Source organism: Schistocerca americana, chromosome X (assembly GCF_021461395.2).
Source record: "Schistocerca americana isolate TAMUIC-IGC-003095 chromosome X, iqSchAmer2.1, whole genome shotgun sequence".
Lineage (NCBI taxonomy): Eukaryota > Metazoa > Arthropoda > Insecta > Orthoptera > Acrididae > Schistocerca > Schistocerca americana.
This window is the reverse complement of record NC_060130.1, coordinates 137,163,419-137,184,591: the sequence shown is the minus strand read 5'-3', so window position 1 is coordinate 137,184,591 and position 21,173 is coordinate 137,163,419. Positions and strand designations below refer to the sequence as shown.

Sequence of the window (21,173 nt, the reverse complement as noted above, 5' to 3'; positions counted from 1 at the left end):
AATCCCCAGACAGTGGTCGCTATGTTTCCCTTACTGCGTCCTGAAGACATTTTGTTAAGTTTGGTGTGGGGAAAATTCTTTTCCACGATTGACTTGCAGGACACACACTTCCAAATTCCACTCGACAAACAGTCGCAGCACTATTTTGTGATCAAAACTTACCTTAGATTGTTCAAGTTTTGCCGACTTCCATTCGGGAGTGCTTCGGCTCCTGCTATTTTCAGGCTTACTTGCAGCAGTTGTGGGCCACTGTCCCTGGTTGTCCAACTACCTGGACGATATAGTTGTGTCAGGTCAAACCCCTGACAAATATCTGCAGAATTTGCATGCCTTATTTACTGTACTTTTGCAGGCAGGACTCAAGTGTAACAGGAACAAGTGCAATTTTTTTCAAACTGAGATTCAGTATTTAGGGCATATGATTAATGGACACGGTATCCACCCCTCACCATCACATCTCCATGGGATTAGAGACCTGCCAGCACCTAGGAACTTGAAAGAACTTCAGTCTGTGTTGGGCAAAATTACATATGTTCGGTTTATACCAAATGCTACGCACACTGCAGGGCCTTTGCATCGCCTTAGGCGTAAGAACGTTCCTTTTGTCTGGTCTTCGGAACGTGACGCTGCTTTCCACAAGCTCAAATCTGCTTTGTTGAGTGATCGCTGTTTGATTCCTTTCAATCCCTCCAAACCAGTTGTATTGGCTGTCGATGCATCTTCTCACGGCATCGGAGTGGTTCTCTCGCACTGCACTAATTCTGTCGATCACCCAATTGCTCTTGCATCTAAGTTGCTCAATTCTGCCCAGCAAAACTATTCTCAAATCGAGAAAGAAGCTTTAGCTATTGTATATGGAGTGACAACGTTTAATGATTTTTTGTACAGTCACAAGTTCTATTTGGCCACTGACATTAAGCCTTTGACGTCGTCGTTTCACCCATCAAAGCCAGTTCCAGCTCATACTGCACAAAAGTTGCAACGTTGGTCTTTGTTTTTGTCTAACTACAATTACAAAATTGCCAGCATGGCAATGACGATGCTTTGTCTCGTCTACCTATCGGTCCTGACGACGAGTTTCATTCTTCCGAATTGTCATGCATGTTTATTGATTCGCAGGATAAGGAATTAACTGATGGTTTTCTGGTGGATTTTTATCACATTGCTTCCACGACGGCCGCAGATGCTTCTTTGCAGATTGTTTTACGGTTCCTTCATACTCAACGGCCTCCGTCTGCTATGGAGATTAATGATCCCTTGTTCGACATTACTTTGCGCAACATCACAACCTGTCTGTACACCATGATGTTATTTTGTTACGAACTGACAATGATCAGTCTCATGTGGTTGTACCTCATTTGTTGCCGTCGGAAATCCTCTGATTACTGCACACTGGTCATTGGGGTATAGCGCGGGTGAAGCAATTAGCGCATCGCCACTGCACTTGGGTCAGCATTGATAAAAAAATTGGGGATTTGTTTGCTAGTTGTCGCTCCCGCGCGGAGCATGAATCTACTCTCCACCAGCACTTCTTTGGGTGGCCAACTCCCCCTGCACCTTGGCAGCACGTTCATATCGATTTTACGGGTTCTTTCTGGGACACCCGCTGGTTGATAGCTATTGATGCGTCCAGCAACTTTCCTTTTGTTGTGCCTATGTTGGTTGGTTGGTTTGGGGAAGGAGACCAGACAGCGTGGTCATTGGTCTCATCGGATTAGGGAAGGATGGGGAAGGAAGTCGGCCGTGCCCTTTCAGAGGAACCATCCCGGCATTTGCCTGGATTGATTTAGGGAAATCACGGAAAACCTAAATCAGGATGGCCGGACGCGGGATTGAACCGTCGTCCTTCTGAATGCGAGTCCAGTGTCTAACCACTGAGCCACCTCGCTCGGTGTGCCTATGTCTTCTACCACATCTGCCAGTGCCATTCGGACTTTTTGTCGAGTATTTTTTTGCATTGAGGGCCTTCCTGAAGTTATTGTCTCTGACAATGGTCCCCAATTGTGTCCTCCGAGTTTGAAGTGTTCTGTGCTGCTAATGGCATTCGCCATCTGCCCTCAGCTCCGTTCCACCCTCAGTTGAACGACGAGGCTGAATGCTTTGTGCATACGTTTAAGTCACAGATGAACAAGATGTACACCACGCACTCTCACGAGCGTGTGCCATGGACTTTCCTTGCTTTCTATCGCTCCCAGCCGTGCAGTGCTCGTTCCCCAGCGCAACTGCTACATGGCCACGCCCATCAGTCGTTCTTGCAGCTATTGCACCCGCCGCTGCGCACTCCTGCTACTTCGCTTCGTTCTGGCTTGGTGCCGCATGCTTTGGTGTTCTATCTTTTTGTGCCATCCTTGGTTTTCTGCCGCTGGTTCTTATCTGGCAGAATTTGAGGCTTCGCAGATTCCGCCGCCTCAGCCCACGACTCCACCAATGGCATCTCCACCACTCACGCCTCCAGTGCTGTTGCCCTTGCCTGCACTGCTGATCCGGTCTGCGGCGCCGGGCAGGAACCTCTCGCTGCCGCCACAGAACCACCTCTGGCCACCGTCACCGTCATGTTCCTCCATGGTGCTGGAGCCAATGGATGCTGAGACTGCCGTCACGCCACCAGCGCCGTCGCCCATGGAGGTTGTAGCTTCGCATCCTCATCCGAGCATACCCAGTGGCGGTGCGCGTCCTAGGCAGGTTTTCAATGGGGCGTTTTCCTCAGCCCCTTGCAAGCGAATCGGGGATGCGTGTGGGCAGTGCAGCCCCACAGTTCCGCTGTCCGCCCCCTCAGTTGCGCCATCCCTAGGTCCCTCCACCCACCGTCGGAAGCCCTATTCCACGACGGTGCCCCATTCCAGAGGGGAGTGATGTGGCGTCGATAGTTCTGATGCCACAGCATATGTGCACGCTTGTAGGTTGGCACTACGAGAGCAGACGAACTACGCAAACCACAGCACCCTCTAGCTGCTGCTGTGGAGATTAACGAGCACTGCTCTGCTTTCTGCCCCAGTTGATCAAGAGCAGATGACAGAGGAACTTATCTTCTATTTCGTAGGGGGCTAGCCATTACACACTTTGCCTCCGTTACTTCGATTATAGTTTGTACAACTACTAGTAACTGTTAGCTTTGATACATGAACAGCTTCGCACCTACGTGATCATCAAGCCTAAGTTATGTGTATATCTTTGACTAATATTCTGTATTAAATGTGCTTATACTTTACATGCAGTACCGAAGTGCTTTACCTCACCTGCTCCTACTGGCTTCCTTCATTTGGCCTATTTTGCAGATCACAGGAGCAGACCCACGCACCGTTTTCTAGGCGGGATACAATACAACTGGCTCTCTCAAATAGCAAGCTTACTTTAAAAAGCATTTACTTTTCCCAACATCTAAGAAGTTGAATTATTGTCACCTTGCAAACTGACATTCTGGCTGTTCATGTGAGACGTAATGGCCATGAGAAATGCACGGTCTGATATCCACCAAAGATCTTCTAATTTCAGTTCATTCTTTCCCTTCTTACGTAAGAAATGTACTACAGCCAAACATAAATCAAATAAATCTTTTCAGCATTTTATCCCAACTGAACCAGCGTACTTTGGTATACAACAGTAAGATATGTTGGCATACTCCTTTCCCAATTCCTCCAAGAACTGCCAAAGCTGAAATGCATAAGCCCATGTATTTTCAGATAGTTTATAGTAAGCACAATAATTTGCCTGACTTTTCTAACGTTACTGATTTTGCACAAAGCTCCTCCCAATGTAGAATGCAGTGAACTCCATAAAGTGCCTCTTCTATGCATCCTAGCGTTCTGCGCGTCAGTGCTTTGAGTACTCTCTAACAGCCCCGCATTTCCGATGCTCCATCTGTGGTCACTGATATTAACCGATTCCAATCCATACCGACTCCATCAGCCACTTCCTCCACAGCTTAGAGTAAATCTACACTTGCTGTAGCCCCTTTCAAAGGCACTAAGTCATATCACTGTGTTTGGAAAGGCCAATTTCTTGAAACCTGCTAATATTAGTGGGCCACTAAAGCTCTGCAGCATCAATGAGACAATCTTTTGCAAACTTCTTGGAAAACAGTTTCCCAGATCTTGCTATTCTCAATGCAATTTTGAAACTTGCTTGATGTACTATGATTGTCACTCTGAAAGTACATTGTACAGTAAAATCGATACGAATGTAATCCAAGAAACGAAGAGTTCGAGAGGTATCAATTATTATGATTTACATTAAAAACCTGTTGATGTGCCTAAACCATTTTTCTCTTAAGCACATTCACTTTGGCTTGCCATTCTTCACTGTTCAGTACATATCACTCATCTTTATGAAATAAGTAAAAGTTTTTTCTCTGTTGTGATGTCATCCTCCCCCAGGAGGAGGAGGGAGAGAAAGAGGACTGGCAGTGGTACACTCAACCTGCTCTTTATCCAGGGGACTACACACATTTAGGCGCTAACATATAAACATGATGACAATGACAATGATTTTAAAATTGTTGTGAAATATAAGGATTGTGAAAGACTAACATAATAAGGCTGGCTGAATATTTAAAAGCAGTGATAAAAATATGGTCAGACAGCACAGTTCAAAAAAGACACGATGAACACTAAAAACACTTGAAAAAACACAAACAACACAGATGAGATACTGACCATTAAAAACGGAGCACTGCACACTTTCACTAAAATTCGAAAGGACCTGCTCTAGAATGATAGATGAAAGGAAAGGAAAAGTAGGCACACAGGGAGAGGGGATGGGGATGGGGATGGGAACTGAGGGCTAGTAAGAGGTGGCAATGACAATGAGATAGGGATGGCTGTTGGGGGACAGGGAGAGAGGGGTAGCTGGCATCGGTATCTGTGAATCTGAAAGGAACGGGGAGTGGGGAGCGACTGGCAGGCATAAAAGGAGGGGATGTGAGAGAGAGGAGATGAAGGGGAGGGAAGCCCTGACAGAGGGGTTGGGGGGGGGGGGCGGGGGGGGGGCAGAGATGGTGGGATGGATTCAGAGTTGGTACGAGGGGTATATTCTGGGATGGAGTTCATGATCTGGGAGGGATATGGTTGAAATTTCTTTGGGAGGGGATGTGGAGGGTGTGTGGTGTCACCGCCAGACACCACACTTGCTAGGTGGTAGCCTTTAAATCGGCCGTGGTCCGTTAGTATACGTCGGACCCACGTGTCGCCACTATCAGTGATTGCAGACCGAGCGCTGCCACACGGCAGGTCTGGAGAGTCTTCCTAGCACTCGCCCCAGTTAGACAGCCGACTTTGCTAGCGATGATTCACTGACAAAATACGTTCTCATTTCCCGAGACGATAGTTAGCATAGCCTTCAGCTACGTCATTTGCTACGACCTAGCAAGGCGCCATTATCAGTTGCTATTGATATTGTAAATAATGTACAGACAAGAGCTAACATTAATGGATTAAAGTTAATTATTCCAGAAGATACGTACGTTTGTTACTAGTCTCATTTCCGTGTCCTGTTCCAGACCTCACGCCAGCCTGCGTGAGCTTAAACGCGTGCCTTTCGGCTTCCTCATAGTGGGTTGGCTGTCTTGCCAATCCACAACAGGGTGTACAAGTGGAGCATTGGTGAGGTGTGTAGGTAGAGGTGTGGCAGTACCCTAGGATTAGAGAGGAGAGGGGACACAAGAGGACTGTTGGTGTCGAGTCTGCGGCAGGTGCAGATTATCAATAAGTAATAGTGTCTTTCAATCGTGAACTTGGGGCTGGCCACCTATTATTCGGCAGCACAGCAAACACTGAGTTTTCACCTACTGCTGTGAAGAACAATTGCAGTTCCCAGTTGTGTTAAAATGACTGAGAACACAGATCCTCTGTTCTTAGCTTTTTTGCAATACTCGCCATTTCTCAGTACATCTCATGTAAGGCTACAGTCACCATAGGGAAGCAAGACTGGGTGTGCTGCGGTCCTCTTGGTACCATGTAAACTGGGAAGCGGAGCTGTAGCCGCTCATTTGGTGTATATGTCTAGTTACAGACGTCACTGTTGCACTTTGCCCACTCACTGAGATGTGTGCACCAGTGCCGCACCTCCGCAATTTTTCACAGTGTACACCATTTTGCTGGCCCTGATCTATGTCTTAACTCCAGCACAACTTGGTAACCTGATTATGTTCAAAGAAACAAAACCAGTTGTAACACAATAAATGTGTAAAAATACAGCTGATGTAAATTTCATTAATGGAATTAATGTTAATGCGTATCATGCATATGATAATATTGCCTAAATATTGGTGCTGAAAGTTGATCGTGTATATAGCTATGACTCCTTGTTGTACCTGCACAGTGTGCAATGCCCACAGGGTTTTCAGAAGCATAATGCAATTTTGAGAGTTCCTAATGAAGTTCTGCACCACAACTCACTGTAAACATCATGTGGTCGGCTGTTCGTGGTCCCTCGTGAAAAATTCACAATAGTATTACTTGGAATCCTTTTCATACATTGAAGCTTAAAATTTTATTTTTTTATCAATCAAAGCCATTTCAGAAATTTGTTTGATTAGCTTGTAATTATTCATTATTGATTACCTAATTAACCAATTTATTCCTAAAAATTTCAATATGGAAAAAATACAAATAAAAACAATCTTTGCACAATGCATTTGAGACTCTAACACGGGTTCTCTACTCCCAGCTGGATGCTACGGTCGGAACACCAGTGGCACTTTGGTTCAACAGGGTTTACCTTATGGGTACATAAAAAGTGGTACCAACAGTTTATTTCTCAATGTCTAGAAAAATATGCATTTGCAAACACCATATATGATTTTGAAAACTGTTCAATTCCCATTTATCTACCAATCCTGTCAATTCAGAGTCAATCACTCGTCGTGAACTTTAGGAGTGATTTTCTCAAATTCAGAGGGGTGTTTTGCCAAAAATCTTAGAATTTTTTGTTTCAGGCTGTACACAAACAACTTTCCAAATGTTAAACAAATCAGTTGGTCATGTCTAAGACCTTTCTTTTGTCAGTGTCAAAATTTTTGATAAATGCGTATTATCAGCCATCAAGAATGAAGAACTGCAAAATGCTACTAAAGCCTGGTCTCCCACAAAATGTAAGGGCCATACAAACTGCAGGAGATAAATACATTATAAAACACTTCCATGATGCTTGCATGGATGAGGAAAAATCAGGTGGATGTGGTTGTGTTGTAATCTTCAGTTTGAAGACAACCTATACCTGGATCAGGATCAGAATAACGAAGTGACTTCACAACTAGTTGTTTCCAGGACACCTGCCACAGCAACAAAAAATCACAGCATGAGTTTGGTCGCACGTTCTGTCCTATGCACAGCTGTCATATCACTCTACTACCTCAGCTGCCTGTAAGCATACAGTTATGGAGTAACATTGTAGTCTGTAAAACTGTTCTTTCAATTTTTTGTTAAACACTTTGTTGCTCTGTGGAGTATTCTTCTTTTATGGAATGCGTGAAGTTAATTCCAAAATACTTACGAAAGGGATAAAACCATTAGCTTCTTGCAAAGCAAACTCAATACTCTGTGTGCCACAGTCATGATAATTTTTTTGAATGATTCTCCTGCCATTTGACTGTTATAATTTTTATTTTATTGTTATACAATCCAAATTTTGCCCTTACAGCTTTTTAAAGTACATAAACTAGAACAAACAGTAGAAGTATAAATCAAAAAAGGAAGAAACAGGGCAACTATGGAAAACAGTGTGTAAATACCATGCACGATTCTTTACCTTATTTATATAGCAAAAGACATCAGACTGTTATGAAACACATACAAATCCTTGTCAGAAAAGCATATCTGGCCATATGGTTCAGATCTGCCACTAGTTAAAGTGAGAAAATCACTAAAATAAATAAGTTGCAGACTTCCATTTATGTATCTTATAGCACGGCTGTTAAATGAAACTCCTAACCAGTAAACAGGTATGGGCCACACTATTGTGTCTGAACAACATCTGGAATGGGCATAGATGAAACGCTGTTCCAATGATTGCCAGAAAGACATCATAGTCTGCACAACACAATCTGTAGTGTGTTAGGGAACAAAGTTGCTGAAATGTTTATTTTGCATGATGAATACATTATCTTTGCATACAATTGCATATAACAGTGTTTACAGTATATGACATGGAGGCCCACTACTATAGGGTATATAAATGAAAGTCTACAACTTAGTTATGGATTTTAGAGATTTTCTCCTAATGACCGATCATAATTGTATGACCAGACATGCTTTTCTGACAAGGATTTGTACGTATTTCACACCAGTCTGATGCCCTGACATATAAATAAGGTAAAGAATCATGGTATCTACATACTATTTTTCGTGGTTGCCCTGTTTCTTGCTTAAGTGATTCATGCTACTATTGTTTGTTCTAGTTTTTGTACTTGATAATGGCATAAGGCTGAAATCTAGATTATATAACAACTCTCTCTCTCTCTCTCTCTCTCTCTCTCTCTCTCTCTCTCTCTCTCACTCTCTCTCTCTCTCTCACTCAGGCATGTACTGCACTGTACGAAGCATGCAGCTGTGAAAGATCGTGCCCAAAGAATTTGGTTGGAGCAGTTACAAGCTGCAATATGTGAGGGGGATCAAATGGAATAAGACTATTATAAAAACAGAACTGCAATCCTGAGGCTGCAATACTTGTCATCAAACTTTAGACATACGCCATCATAAACATACCAAGAAAATTGACTGTTCAGTGTCTTTCAGCATAAATTACGGAATATAACATATGTAACCACTGTCCAACATGGCATAATGATCACACTTTCTCAATATAAAATCAAAAGTACTGTCAAATTTTTAGGTTCAGAAACACCAAGTTAGGTCCAGGAAAATTAATGCATACAGAATAGAACCATATACAGAAATTAAGACAATTTGTCAAAGACCACTCAGCACCAAAAGTACAAGCTTTGAAGGGCAAACGGTCTGTCACGATCAACATACCATGGAAACAGAAAGCAATAATGTACTGTTAATTGGACTGCATAAATAGATTAGATTAGATTAGTACTTGTTCCATAGATCATGAATACGACACTTTGTAATGATGTGGAATGTGTCAGTACCATACAGTATAAATGAACGCAAGCTCCAAAAACATCATTCAAGACCACATTATCCCATCCTCGTAATACCTTCTGTTTCAAATCTGATAAACTTTTTAATGAAATAAATAAAGTCATAATTATATAATATACCAGTTCACAGTGGAACTGCAGTTCTCGGAAGAAAACTTACAGAATCATCATAAAATATGGAAGTTTAATCTTCTACAGTATTCAACAGGGCCTCACTCCTTTACAGAACGATTATCTTGTTATAAAATTACAGTCAGATATTTTGAAAATGAAACAAATCAATGTTTCCTCAACATACCTGAAACAAATGGAAGAAAATAGTAAGACAACAAATACACACAATTTACTTTATAGAAAAGATTTTGTTAAACACTCTATAACTTGTACAAAACAGAAAAATATCTGCTGTCCACTAGGAACTTTGTAAGGAAAGAAAGGCAACGCACACTAAAAGCAATAAATTGGAAACGGTTAAGGGGAACTTCAGTTAAGACTTGAGAAAGTTATTTTCACTGCACTAAATCATTGTCTTGAGCCCTGCCTTCACATCATAATTGTATTTTAGTTTAGGGGAACATTTTAACACATAATACTCTAATTTGTAAGAAGTGTCTGTATATTGAATTATCTCAACAAACCCATTTTTGGTAATGTTCAAATGCTGTTTCTTCTTTTTGGTATCCGTAACACAAATAGGAAAGCAAAATGTAGCAGGTAATTTGCATCAGCACTGTATAGAATTTTTAATCTAGATGTGATTTCAGTTGGAAAGTGTTTGCAGTGTTCAGTGTATATTTGCACACAAATTACATGCCCATAAAGCAGATACATCTGTACTACAGCAAACAAAAATTTTCAGTTTAACCTAGATATAACTGTGGAATAATCTCAATGAATATAAACATTTTAAATATAGCTTACCTGCTTCCCTGTACTGTCCATAAACCAAATCATCATCAGTAAGTGCTGCTGCACTACCTATGTGTGTAGCTTCCTCTCCATAGTTTGTCATGTAAAATGAGATCCGACCCTGGCGTTGTGATTCATACAGAATATGATCCATAATATTGAGCAGCTTCATGCAGTAGTACATCCTCTTCACAGTCTCTGGCTTCAACTTTATTAATTTCAAATGAATTCACAGTTTAAGTAGCAAATCAAATGCTTACTACTACTACTACTACTACTACTATCACCACCACCACCACCACCACCACCACCACCACCACCACCACATTTGGAAAAGGAGAATTTCAGATACAGCCACAAAATGCTATCACTACAGGAGAGCTACTAAAAATGTAATTTTTGAAATTAATACTCTAAGGCACAAACACTGAACACTTCTCTAGTTACACAATAAACACTAATTTACAGCTACAAAATAACACCTCATACAACTATCAAAATACTCAGATGTGAGGCTGATGCTTATCTGCATAGATACAAGCAAATGCACTACAGTGTTCTAAGAAATATGGCAGCCCTTGTCTTTAAAAAAATTATTGAATGCTTCACATAAATATGCATAACAAACTCTGAAAAATCAAAATGCACTTGGTGCAAAACTCAATGAGATGGTAAGATAAGATTTTAAAAAAAGACCAACAGGAATGATGAGACGGATGAAGGCTCTATGACAACAATTGCGAAAATCTAAACAGAGTATTTAATATTTGTTAAAAAACTGCACATAGCACTAATGTTTCTCTTATATCCAGACACTACCGGTTGCCCATGAATACATTTTATACAAAGTGCAGCACTCCGTCAAATTTAATACAGCTGGTACCTACAAAGGTATTTGCTTCGAACAAGTCACAAAAAGATAATTGCACGACCAAACCAAAATTGCACTTATAACCAAACCAAAACTGCACTTCTAACTGGATTTGTACACATATATATTTAACAAAATATCATTTTAACACAGATATCAGGGTGGAAACGCAAGTGCAATCAAAAAGTGACAAATTGCTTCTTTTTTGACTGGCTGGTCAAACTGAACTTACTGTTTACTGGACTCTGAGGGAAAGTGAACATTCAGAACAACAAGCTTTTCTGAACTACTTTGCATACGCAACATAATAGTTCTTTCCTGTTCATGTGTATCAGCCAGCTACACTGTCTGGTACATTCAAATTTCATGAATCCTCTCAGCTCATCAGTCATCAACGTATAGTTTTTTAACATCTCAGTAAACAAACGACAAAACTGCTAACCTGCTATTGACACATATGAAATGTGTTCCTTTGGTCAGAACAAAATAAAAAAATAGAAAATGGCCACTACTAACGTATCCCATTAATTTTGTTTGTAGTAAATGACAGTAGTGTAGAGAAGCTTAAACTTATTCAGTCAGGAAACAGAAATGCTGCATGACAACAGAAGGATGTGGGGGGGTTAAAATAAGTTTTTTGATGATTTTGCCATTGCCGTTATGTCATCAGGCCAGACTCTGTGTAATGTAAGTTCAATATTGACTGAGGTCACCATACTACATTAATGTATGTAGAGTGATAAATTCTAGCATTTGAGCACGGATCACTATGAATGCTCATGTAATGTGTGATTGGAACATATTTCCTATGCAAATTTATATTTTATCCAATAACAGTGCCACGTTAACAGGAGTACATATGCATAAACCATACAACAATTTTGAACACTCACAAACAAAGCTGAAGAAAGTGAACTGCAACTACTAGAATTAATGAGTACACACGTTACTGGGTTCCTTTGTATTTGCAAGAAGTTAAAAAAGAAAAGAAGAGACGTACATTAGTTCCCGTGAACTTGATAAAACAATGCATTTCGAAAGTCTGCCTACAATCTGTCTCAGAATATAGAAGTTTTGCACTGCAAAGTGTCATAAGATACCTATTACCTTTCACAATCAGTACTGTTCTGGAGAACAGCTGGATGCTAATAAGATCTCAAAAAGAACCATTAACATTGAGAAGATTGGTGACTGACTTATGACTTACTGCCACTATTCTTGCAAACTGGTGCAATAATGAAACTGTAGAAGTACTGCGCATTTTCTCAGGGTTAACAAAAATGAAATTATAGTACTTTATGCCAACACAAAATTCCCTGTGATAAGAAAAACGGTACGAGACAATAGCCCTGCTCTGCTTCTCAGTTTTGTGTGTATATATTCGAGCACATTTTCTTTTCGATGTATTAACATTGTACTTATCTCTGAGTATCTTCACCTTTTACTTGTAATAGGTGCAGAAAATAATATAGCACCAAATGGTACCTTTTCTGATTGAAGGTAGTTCCACTACATTCTATTACTGTTGCCTGATGTTTCATTACTCAATTCCATACTTCCGTACAAGAATTTTACACATTCATTGTACAAAACACTGTTTTCGAGGAGGTAGTAAACAGATTTCCATTGACCTGATGATGTCCTCAGGAGAAACTTCAAAAGACTAATGTAACAGAACCACTAAAATTATGAACAATACGTAGTTACGCACCTGTGGTTCTTCCAAATGATCTACCACCATTCCACGACGATCCATAACCCTGTAAGTTGGTATGGCATTCTCCCTTATAGTGAACTCGAGTTTTTCTGTCCACTGTGACTGGGCACCAGGGAACATAGGTAAATCACTCATATGGCTCAATGCCCCAACTCTGCTTTTTACATTTGCCTACAAATAACAATCAACAATATTTCACTTCTTCACACATTCTTGTCAACAACTATTTCCTACAAATAAATGTATGTGGGATTAATAGAAAGCTGCAGAAACAAATTATATGTAATCTGAAAGTTGCCAATGGTACAACAAGAAATGCTGGACACCACTTACAAAGATTAACATGGCTAAAGGATATGAAAAAGCTACTAAAAGTTGGCACATGGAATTATGCACCCTGCTGCAACTTGGAGCAACGTACATCATCACTGAAGAGGTTCTGAAATAGTGAATTGGGAGTTTTTGCACTTCAAGAAGTTAGATGGATAGGTAAGGAACAGATACACGAAAAAAAAATTTTGTTGTTTCACTCTGGGAAAGATGATATGCAAACACAATATGGAGTGGGATTTATATGATCATAAATTACAAGGGCATTCTGAAAAATAATGCCTCCTAATTTTTTATAAGTAAACTCTTAAGGCTTTTTAAATAAGGAAAATGTTATTAACATTCTACATCTTATCTTCATGTCTACATATCTGCAGCCCTCTGCCGCTAGAGGGCTCCGAATTGCAGCTTGTAACAAGGCAGTGTGTAACATAACTACATCGGTGCGTGAGAAACAGCATGCTGTAACAAAGTTGCAAATTCGAAGAGTTTGTCCACACATGGAGCTTTTCCTACAGCATGACAATGCCAGGCCACACACGAATGCTGCAACATCTGCAACAATCCGACACCTTGGGTTCATTGTCACTGATCATCTTCCTTACAGTCCCCACTTGGTCCCATCTGACTCATCTGTTTGCACAACTAAAAGGACACCTTTTAGGACTTCACTTTGATAGTGATGAAGCAGTGCAGGCAGAGGTGAGGTTGTGGCTTTGTCAATGAAATCAAAACATTCTACAGTAACGGTAACACCAAACTGGTCTCTTTTTGGGAGAAATGTGTTTGCTCCCAGGGTGACTATGTTGAGAAACAAATATGCAGATATGAAGAATAAAGATGTGGAATGTTAATAATGTTCGTCGTATTTAAAAATCATTAAGGGTTTTCACATTAAGAAAGCTGGAGGCATTATTTTTCAGCATGCTCTCACAGAAGGGTGAAACTTTTTTAACTTCACCTTCTAGCAGTATAATGACTATGAATATTTTTTAACATACCCCATTCATTACATTGCTTTTACTATCGACAATATTTGGTCACGAGGACCACCTTCACAGGTTCTTTGTTGACTGATGCTTTTACTACCCAAATGGCTACCACATACCATTAGTAGCACTTTTTTGGGAATTACCCAATGTCAACTTTCTCCCACAAGCAGTCAGGGTATAAATGTTTGCCTCGACAGAACAACTTGAAGAATAAATAGGAAGTATCACACACCGAAATCAGTCATGCACTCTTTTTGACAAGTTTTAAGCTGAAATATTATACACACACACACACACACACACACACACACACACACACAAAATGACAAAATATGCTGAAAATCTTTGCCTAAAAACCTTTCAGCTTGTTCCACTACCTTCCAAAAAGATACCAAAATCAGGCGTATGTCGAACTACCACAAAAAGTATAAAAGAGATGAAAATAAGCTAAAATGCAAGAGAAATGTAATATATTTTGCAGTCTTTTAGTACACTTTTATATATGAACCATTTGTGACATGAAAAACATCAGCCTGATATCCGATTTTCTGCCACATGTTTCTCAACACATTATTTTTAACTACAGAATTCTCATTTTACATACATGCATAAAAGTAACCCACTAAGTCACCTACTCATGTCATAGTTGAAAGCAAAAGTAAAAACTGCAGTAAAATAATGTGTGGTGAACATAATAGCCAGACAATATCCTCTCTGTCCTGAATTCCAACAAAAGTTTGTAGGGATGTTCCTACATCTCAAAAATTATATCTATTCAAATTTCACGCCAGTTGCATAGGAGTGGCGCGATGCAAATTACGTTTGCTTTAAATACACACGGTAACGGTTGTAAGTGATAATTACTTTTGAGATTGTATGTAGTGAGTTTATGTTAGTCAGGAATCTCTTTAAGGATGGTAGTACATCAAATGGGCCCACCTGGAGCACTGGAGCAGGAGAGGCACCACAGGACGTTTTAATTTCCACTGCCTTTACTTTTACAAATAAATTCATAAAACTCTGTCAGCATGACCAGGAAGGATTCAGGACTCAGACTCACAGCAGTGGAAGTTCAAAAACATAACAAAATAATTTTTTTATATGTTTAATTTCATCATTTTTCCACTTACTATTGGCTGCATTTGATGTCATAGGTACACTTTTCTTCATAAGTAAGAGAGATTCTTCAATGAATTTTGCATTGCTTACTAAACACAAACTCCTTAAGGCAAAACTCTAGAATTTACCAAATCTATTACAAAGTGTGGTAAAAATTTAGATAATTAACTATAAAATTTTAGTTTTTTTCTAAACATGAAGTTTAAAATGTAACAGTTCATTCATTTTTTTCATAAATTAAATAAATTCTAGATTTTCATACACCTGTAAGTATGGTTTTTATGCTGTGCAAAATTCATCGAAGAATCTCTCTTACTTATGAAGAAAAGTGTACCTATGGCAACAAATGCAGCCAATAGTAAGTGAAAAAAATGATGAAATTTCACATGTAAAAAAAAAATTATTTTGTTATAAATATAATAGAGGGGAACATTACACAACAAAGGCCGTCCCCACATGTGCAGTAGTATATAATGCATTACAATCTGCTTCCCCTGCAGCACTTTAGGGATGAGGCCCGACAGTTCACAAAATTTCAGAACTTGCGGCACACAGGTAGCAGGATGGTAGATAGATCTCCAGTCAAACTGAAGACTGCCCTCGTGTCAGTATGAGACACATAAAGTCAAAATATGCTGAAACAAAAGTGGCACACCAAAAACTTCACTTTGTGTTAAAGGGTACGTCGTACGTCCAGTCTGGTGAGCACCACTTCCTTCTGTCGGTAAGGCTGGCATGAAGTCCACCATGCCTGTGTGGTCTACATCTACATAGATACTCTGCAAGCCACTGTAACGTGCGTGGCTGAGTGCACCCTGTACAACTACTCGTCACGCCCCCCCCCCCCCCCCCCCCCGTTTGACTCAAAATGGAGTGAGGGAAAAATTTTCTCACATCTTATCTTCGTGACCCTTACGCACAAAGTATGTTGGCGGCAGTAGAATTAGAATCATATGGCATGTCATATATGTGGTCTCCTTTACAGATGTACCACTCTTTCCTAAAAATCTCCCAATAAACCGACGTCTACCATATCCCTTCCCTATTACAATTTTCATATGCTAGCTCCATCTCATATGGCTTTGCAACGTTATGCTCAGATATTTGAACAACTTGGCTGTGTCAAACAGGACACTAGTAATACTGTATCCAAACATTACAGGTTTCTTCTTCCTACTCATCTGCATTAAACTACATTTTTCCACATTTAGGGCTAGCTGCCATTCATTACACCACCTAGAAATTTTATATAAGTTGTCTTGTATCTTCCTACAGGCACTCAACTTCGACTCCTTACCTTACACCACAATATCTCCAGCAAACAACTGCAGATTGCTGCCCACCCTGTCTCCCAAACTGTTTATGTATACAGAGACCAACAACGGTTCTATCACACTTCACTGGGGCACTCCTGACGATACACTTGTCTCTGATGAACACCTGCTGTCGAGGACAACACACTCGGTTCTATTATTTAAGAAATTTTTGGCCACTCACATACCTGTGAAGTTATATGCTCATACCTTCATTAACAGCCTGCAATGGGGCACTGTGTCAAATGCTATCTGGAAATCTAGAAATACGGAATCTGCCTGTTGCCCTTTATCCATAGTTCTCAGTATATCATGTGAGAAAAGTGCAAGCTGAGTTTGGCACGAGCGATGCCTTTCTAAAACCATGCTGATTTGTGGACATACGCTTCTTAGTCTCAAGAAAGTTTATTATATTTGAACTGAGAATATGTTCAAGGATTCTGCAGCAAACAGAAGTTAGGGATATTGGTCTGTAATTCTGCGGGTCTGTTCTTTTACCCTTCTTATATACTGGAGTCACTTGCACTTTTTTCCAGTCACTTGTGACTTTGTGCTGGATGAGAGATTCATGATAAATGCAAGCTAGGTAAGGGACCTATGCCATAGAGTACTGTTTGTAAAACCAAATTGGGACTCCATCCACACCTGGTGACTCACTAGTTTTCATCTCCTTCAGTTTCTCTCTCTAAACCAGGAATTCTTATTACTATGTCGTCCATACAGCAGTCTGCCCGATGGTCAAATGGTGGTATGTTTGTATGGTTCTCCTGTGTGAACGATTTCTTGAGCATGAAATTTAAAACTTCAGCTTTTGTTTTGCTATCTTCAACTGTATCGCCAGACTGGTCAACAAGAAACTGAATGGAAGACTTAGACCCGCTTACCAATTTTACATAGCACCAGAATTTTGTCAGATTCTCTGCCAGATCTTTTGCTAAGGTGTGAGGGTGGGAACTGTTGTATGCTTCATGCATAGATCTTTTCACAAGTGCATGAATCTCTAGTTACTAAACTTTTCTTGTCATCATTTGTGCAGTCTCTTTTGAAGAGAGTGTAACAGCCTCTGCTTCCTCAGAATCTTCCAAATTTCATTATTAAACCATGGTGGGTCTTTTCCATCCTTTATCCACTTACTAGCCTCGTAACTCTCCAGACCACGATATACAGTCTGCTTAAACTTTGCCCATAGTTCCTCTATATTCATCTTACTGGAACTAAGTGATGCCAATTCACTGTCTAAATAAGATGCTTGTTTGCTCTATCTAGCAAAAACACTCTCCTAGCCACCTTGTCTGATTCACTAACTTTCGTAATCATAGTTTCTATAATGACATCGTGATCGCTAATCCCTGTTTCTATACTGATGCTGTCAAGAAGGTCTGGCCTATTTGTAGCTACAAGGTCTAGGATATTTCCATTGCGTGTGAGCTGCCGAGCTATCTACTCAAGACAATTTTCAGAAAATGTGTTCAAAAGTATTTCGCATGATCGTCTGTCTGTCTGTACCTCCCCGCAACGAATCCATAGACATCCCAGTCTATACTTGGCAGGTTTAAGTTGCCTCCAACTAGTACTGCATGATCTGGATATTTACACGCTATTGAGCACAGACTTTCTTTGAATGACTCTAAAACTGTCACAGCAGAATCGGGTGGCTGGCAAAAACATCCAACAATTAACTTAGTTTCACCTACATGTATTGTATTCAACCAGATGGCTTCACACTCACTCTCAACTTCAACCTCAGTAGAGAGAATATTTTTGTCAATCTGCAATGAACACTCCCCGTCCTATGGCCTGTGACCTGTCTTTCCAATATACTCCCCATGACTTGCTACATACCTCAGAGCTTTCGACTTCAGGTTTCAGCCAGCTCTCAGTCCCAAGAATAATTTGAGCATGAGAACTTTCCTGGAGGGCAGTAAATCCAGGATTCATTACAAATACTTCAACAGTTTACACACAAAACTGTGACAGTTGAAGTGTCTATATTCTGAATGTCGTTTGATTTCCCTTGCTGTGAATCAAATGAGTGTTCATTGGAGCACCTCAAACTACCGCCTAGCCTAAATCCCTCATGTGCACTCCACAAGTACTCTGCTACCCAAGTAGCAGCTTCCTTTGTGTAGTGCACCCCCGACCTATCAAGAGGAGTCCTACAAATCGCCACACAATAATGCAGGTCTAGAAATCTGCAGCCAAGACCATCACAGAGTCAACAAAGCGTTTGGTTGAGACCCTCCACTCAGCTCCAAACCAAAGGACCCTGATAAACTAAGAATGATGCTGCAAATTCCGAGCACTGCTTACAGCCTCCGCGTAAGGGTAGCAGTCTTCACCACCTACGCCAGTCGCCTGTACAAATCGAGGATCACATCAGAACCCGTGCGACAGGTGTCGTTGGTTCCAATGTGAGCTACAACTTGTAGACAACTGCATCCTACATGCTTGACAGCCACAGGCTAGGCCACCTCCACATCTCAGATGAGGCCCTCTGGCAGATGTGCCAAGTGCACATTGGCTTTCTTTCCAGCCCTGAAAACTATCTGCCTAAGAGACTCCATAATGCGCCTAACATTGGAGCTCCCAAATACCAGTAAACCCCTCCTCCCGCGTGCCTGCTCGGACCTTGCTGAAGGAGCAACCACCTGTAAATCCACAGGGTGAATGGGTGAGGCCAGGTGGCCAGTTTTCACATTGGCCCTCTGCCTTGAATGACCCAAACACATTACCATTCGGCACTTACACTGCTGTGAGGGTGGGACCACTGCGTCAAGAGCACTAGGAGATGCCTCAGAAGCGGAGTCCATGGACAAAACAAGTGACACCTGAGGTGTGTTGCACAACATGCTAGATTCTCTGTCACTGCTATACCCCGAGGCAGCAAACTGATGGTGACTGACCATAACCAACAGCATGTTCAGCTGATCGCAAACTGTGGCCAGCTCCTCCTGCATCTGTACACAACATTGACACATCCTATCCATCCTAACAAGACTAACTGAAGAAGTATAAAAGCAGACAATCCTAGATATTTGACTAGCTACCTTCATGATGTGTCAGCAATGGACACTGATGTGTTAAAGAGTTACGTAGCTAGCTGTTCAATGAGGAACTACTGCACTAAAGACTGAATGAATTTACACTTACAAGAACACGAGATGAAGTGTATAAACAGAGAAACACACATCGAAGTTAATAAATATACTACGTGAAAAACACAGAAGAGGATAAACATTTAAACCGGCCACTCTGTAGGTGTACTCGTATGACAGCCGAGAGCTGGAGTCTGACTGACTGGCTTAATAAAGGAACGGATGAACGGTTGCTTTCAAAACAAAACAAATGAGCAACTACTGTGCTACAGACTGAATGAATTGACACTTACAAAAATGTGAGATTAACCTTCTTAAACAGACTTGAATGACCAAAGTTTGTTTTCCACCACCTCAAACTATTCAGTTACCCACTGACGCATGACTCATCTGTCAGATAATGAGATGACAACATGCAAGGGGATGGCACACTGCCGTACAACACCACCCAGACAAGCTTCTTTGGCTGCTTTGCTGATTATGTCATTTACCTGTATCCTGATGTGCTCACGTACTCAGCAAAAGACCACTCCTTTCCAGGGTGTTAGAGCCACTGTAAGGTGTCATGGATCAGCTGAATCAACTTGTCTTCTGGACACATTTGGTGGACCACTTGTTGCGCACTTAGCGAGTCAGAACATACAAGATAACTTGCACTGTGATGCCTGTGACTCCACTCCAGTGCAGTTATAATGCCATGTAACTCCGCATCATAATTTGTGAATTGTTCCAAAGGCACACACTGAAAACTATCAGTGAAAACAGGAAAACAACTGAGGGTTTGGATCCATCTGCACATTTGATTTACTTGTTCCATTGTATGATGATGACAAATCCTGTATCACTGTCAGATGATCCTGGATGAATAAATACATTAAATAAATATAGTGCAACACCACTGAGTGAAAGTGCACAAAACTGCTGTTATTGTATGCATCTCAAATGAGTGAGTACGTAATATCCTGCATGGCAAACTGGAAATGAAAAATCTTTATGCAATGAATGATCCAATTGATGACTGTTGACTAAAACTGAGCCAAAAGAACTGTTTGCCTGAATTTGTGACTGTAAATGAACAGGGAATTGAAATGCACTCAACCTGACTGAGATTCCAGTGTATTAAACACTGCACCATCCTGCTTGATATCTACGGAATACAATAATGCCAGTGAGATAGTGCCAAATGAGGTACTGATATGTTTGTTTGTTTGAGATTCCCAGGGTTTAATCCTCACCAATTACTCAGAAAAGAACAAAACCATAACTGGAGCCTACTACGCTATATTGTTACAGTTTGAAACCAAAGCTGAACAAAATGTGACCAAGAATTATACACACAATAGTTTTTTCTACCAGAAAAATGCTCTGTGCCACACTGCAGTATCACAAGAGCTAATGTGATAAACTGGCATTCAAACTGTTCTGTTTATCATTTTATTTTCCTTATGTATCTCCAAGTGGATGCACTATATTCCCCAAACTAAAAAAAAATTGGCTTTTTAGCAAGAAATTTGTCCCATGTGGACATGTTCATTGTTGCAAATGAGTGTTTTGTTCTCACTGATTAACATACTTAGAATGGTCACCAAGAAATTTTAAAGTGTGATTGTGCTGTAGTCCATTGGAGCACTTCAAAGGAATACAAGCAATAACAGAATACAACCTTTTGTCGCATGTTTCATCAATGTGTAGCTATATGAAGTACCGGAATGGCCTCCACTGCC

At 40.6% G+C, this 21,173-nt stretch overlaps 1 protein-coding gene across 1 annotated transcript in view; it reads right to left on the bottom strand.

Annotated features, from left to right (window-relative positions):
* The window catches only part of LOC124555500 (2-oxoisovalerate dehydrogenase subunit alpha, mitochondrial), a 173,767-nt gene that overhangs the window by 100,845 nt on the left and 51,749 nt on the right, over positions 1–21,173 (bottom strand). The window contains exons 2-3 of the mRNA XM_047129427.1: positions 12,595–12,771; positions 10,025–10,220 (exon numbers count right to left, since the gene is read on the bottom strand). Of these exons, the coding sequence (XP_046985383.1) occupies positions 10,025–10,220; positions 12,595–12,771 (373 nt within the window). The remainder of the gene's footprint in view (positions 1–10,024; positions 10,221–12,594; positions 12,772–21,173) is intronic.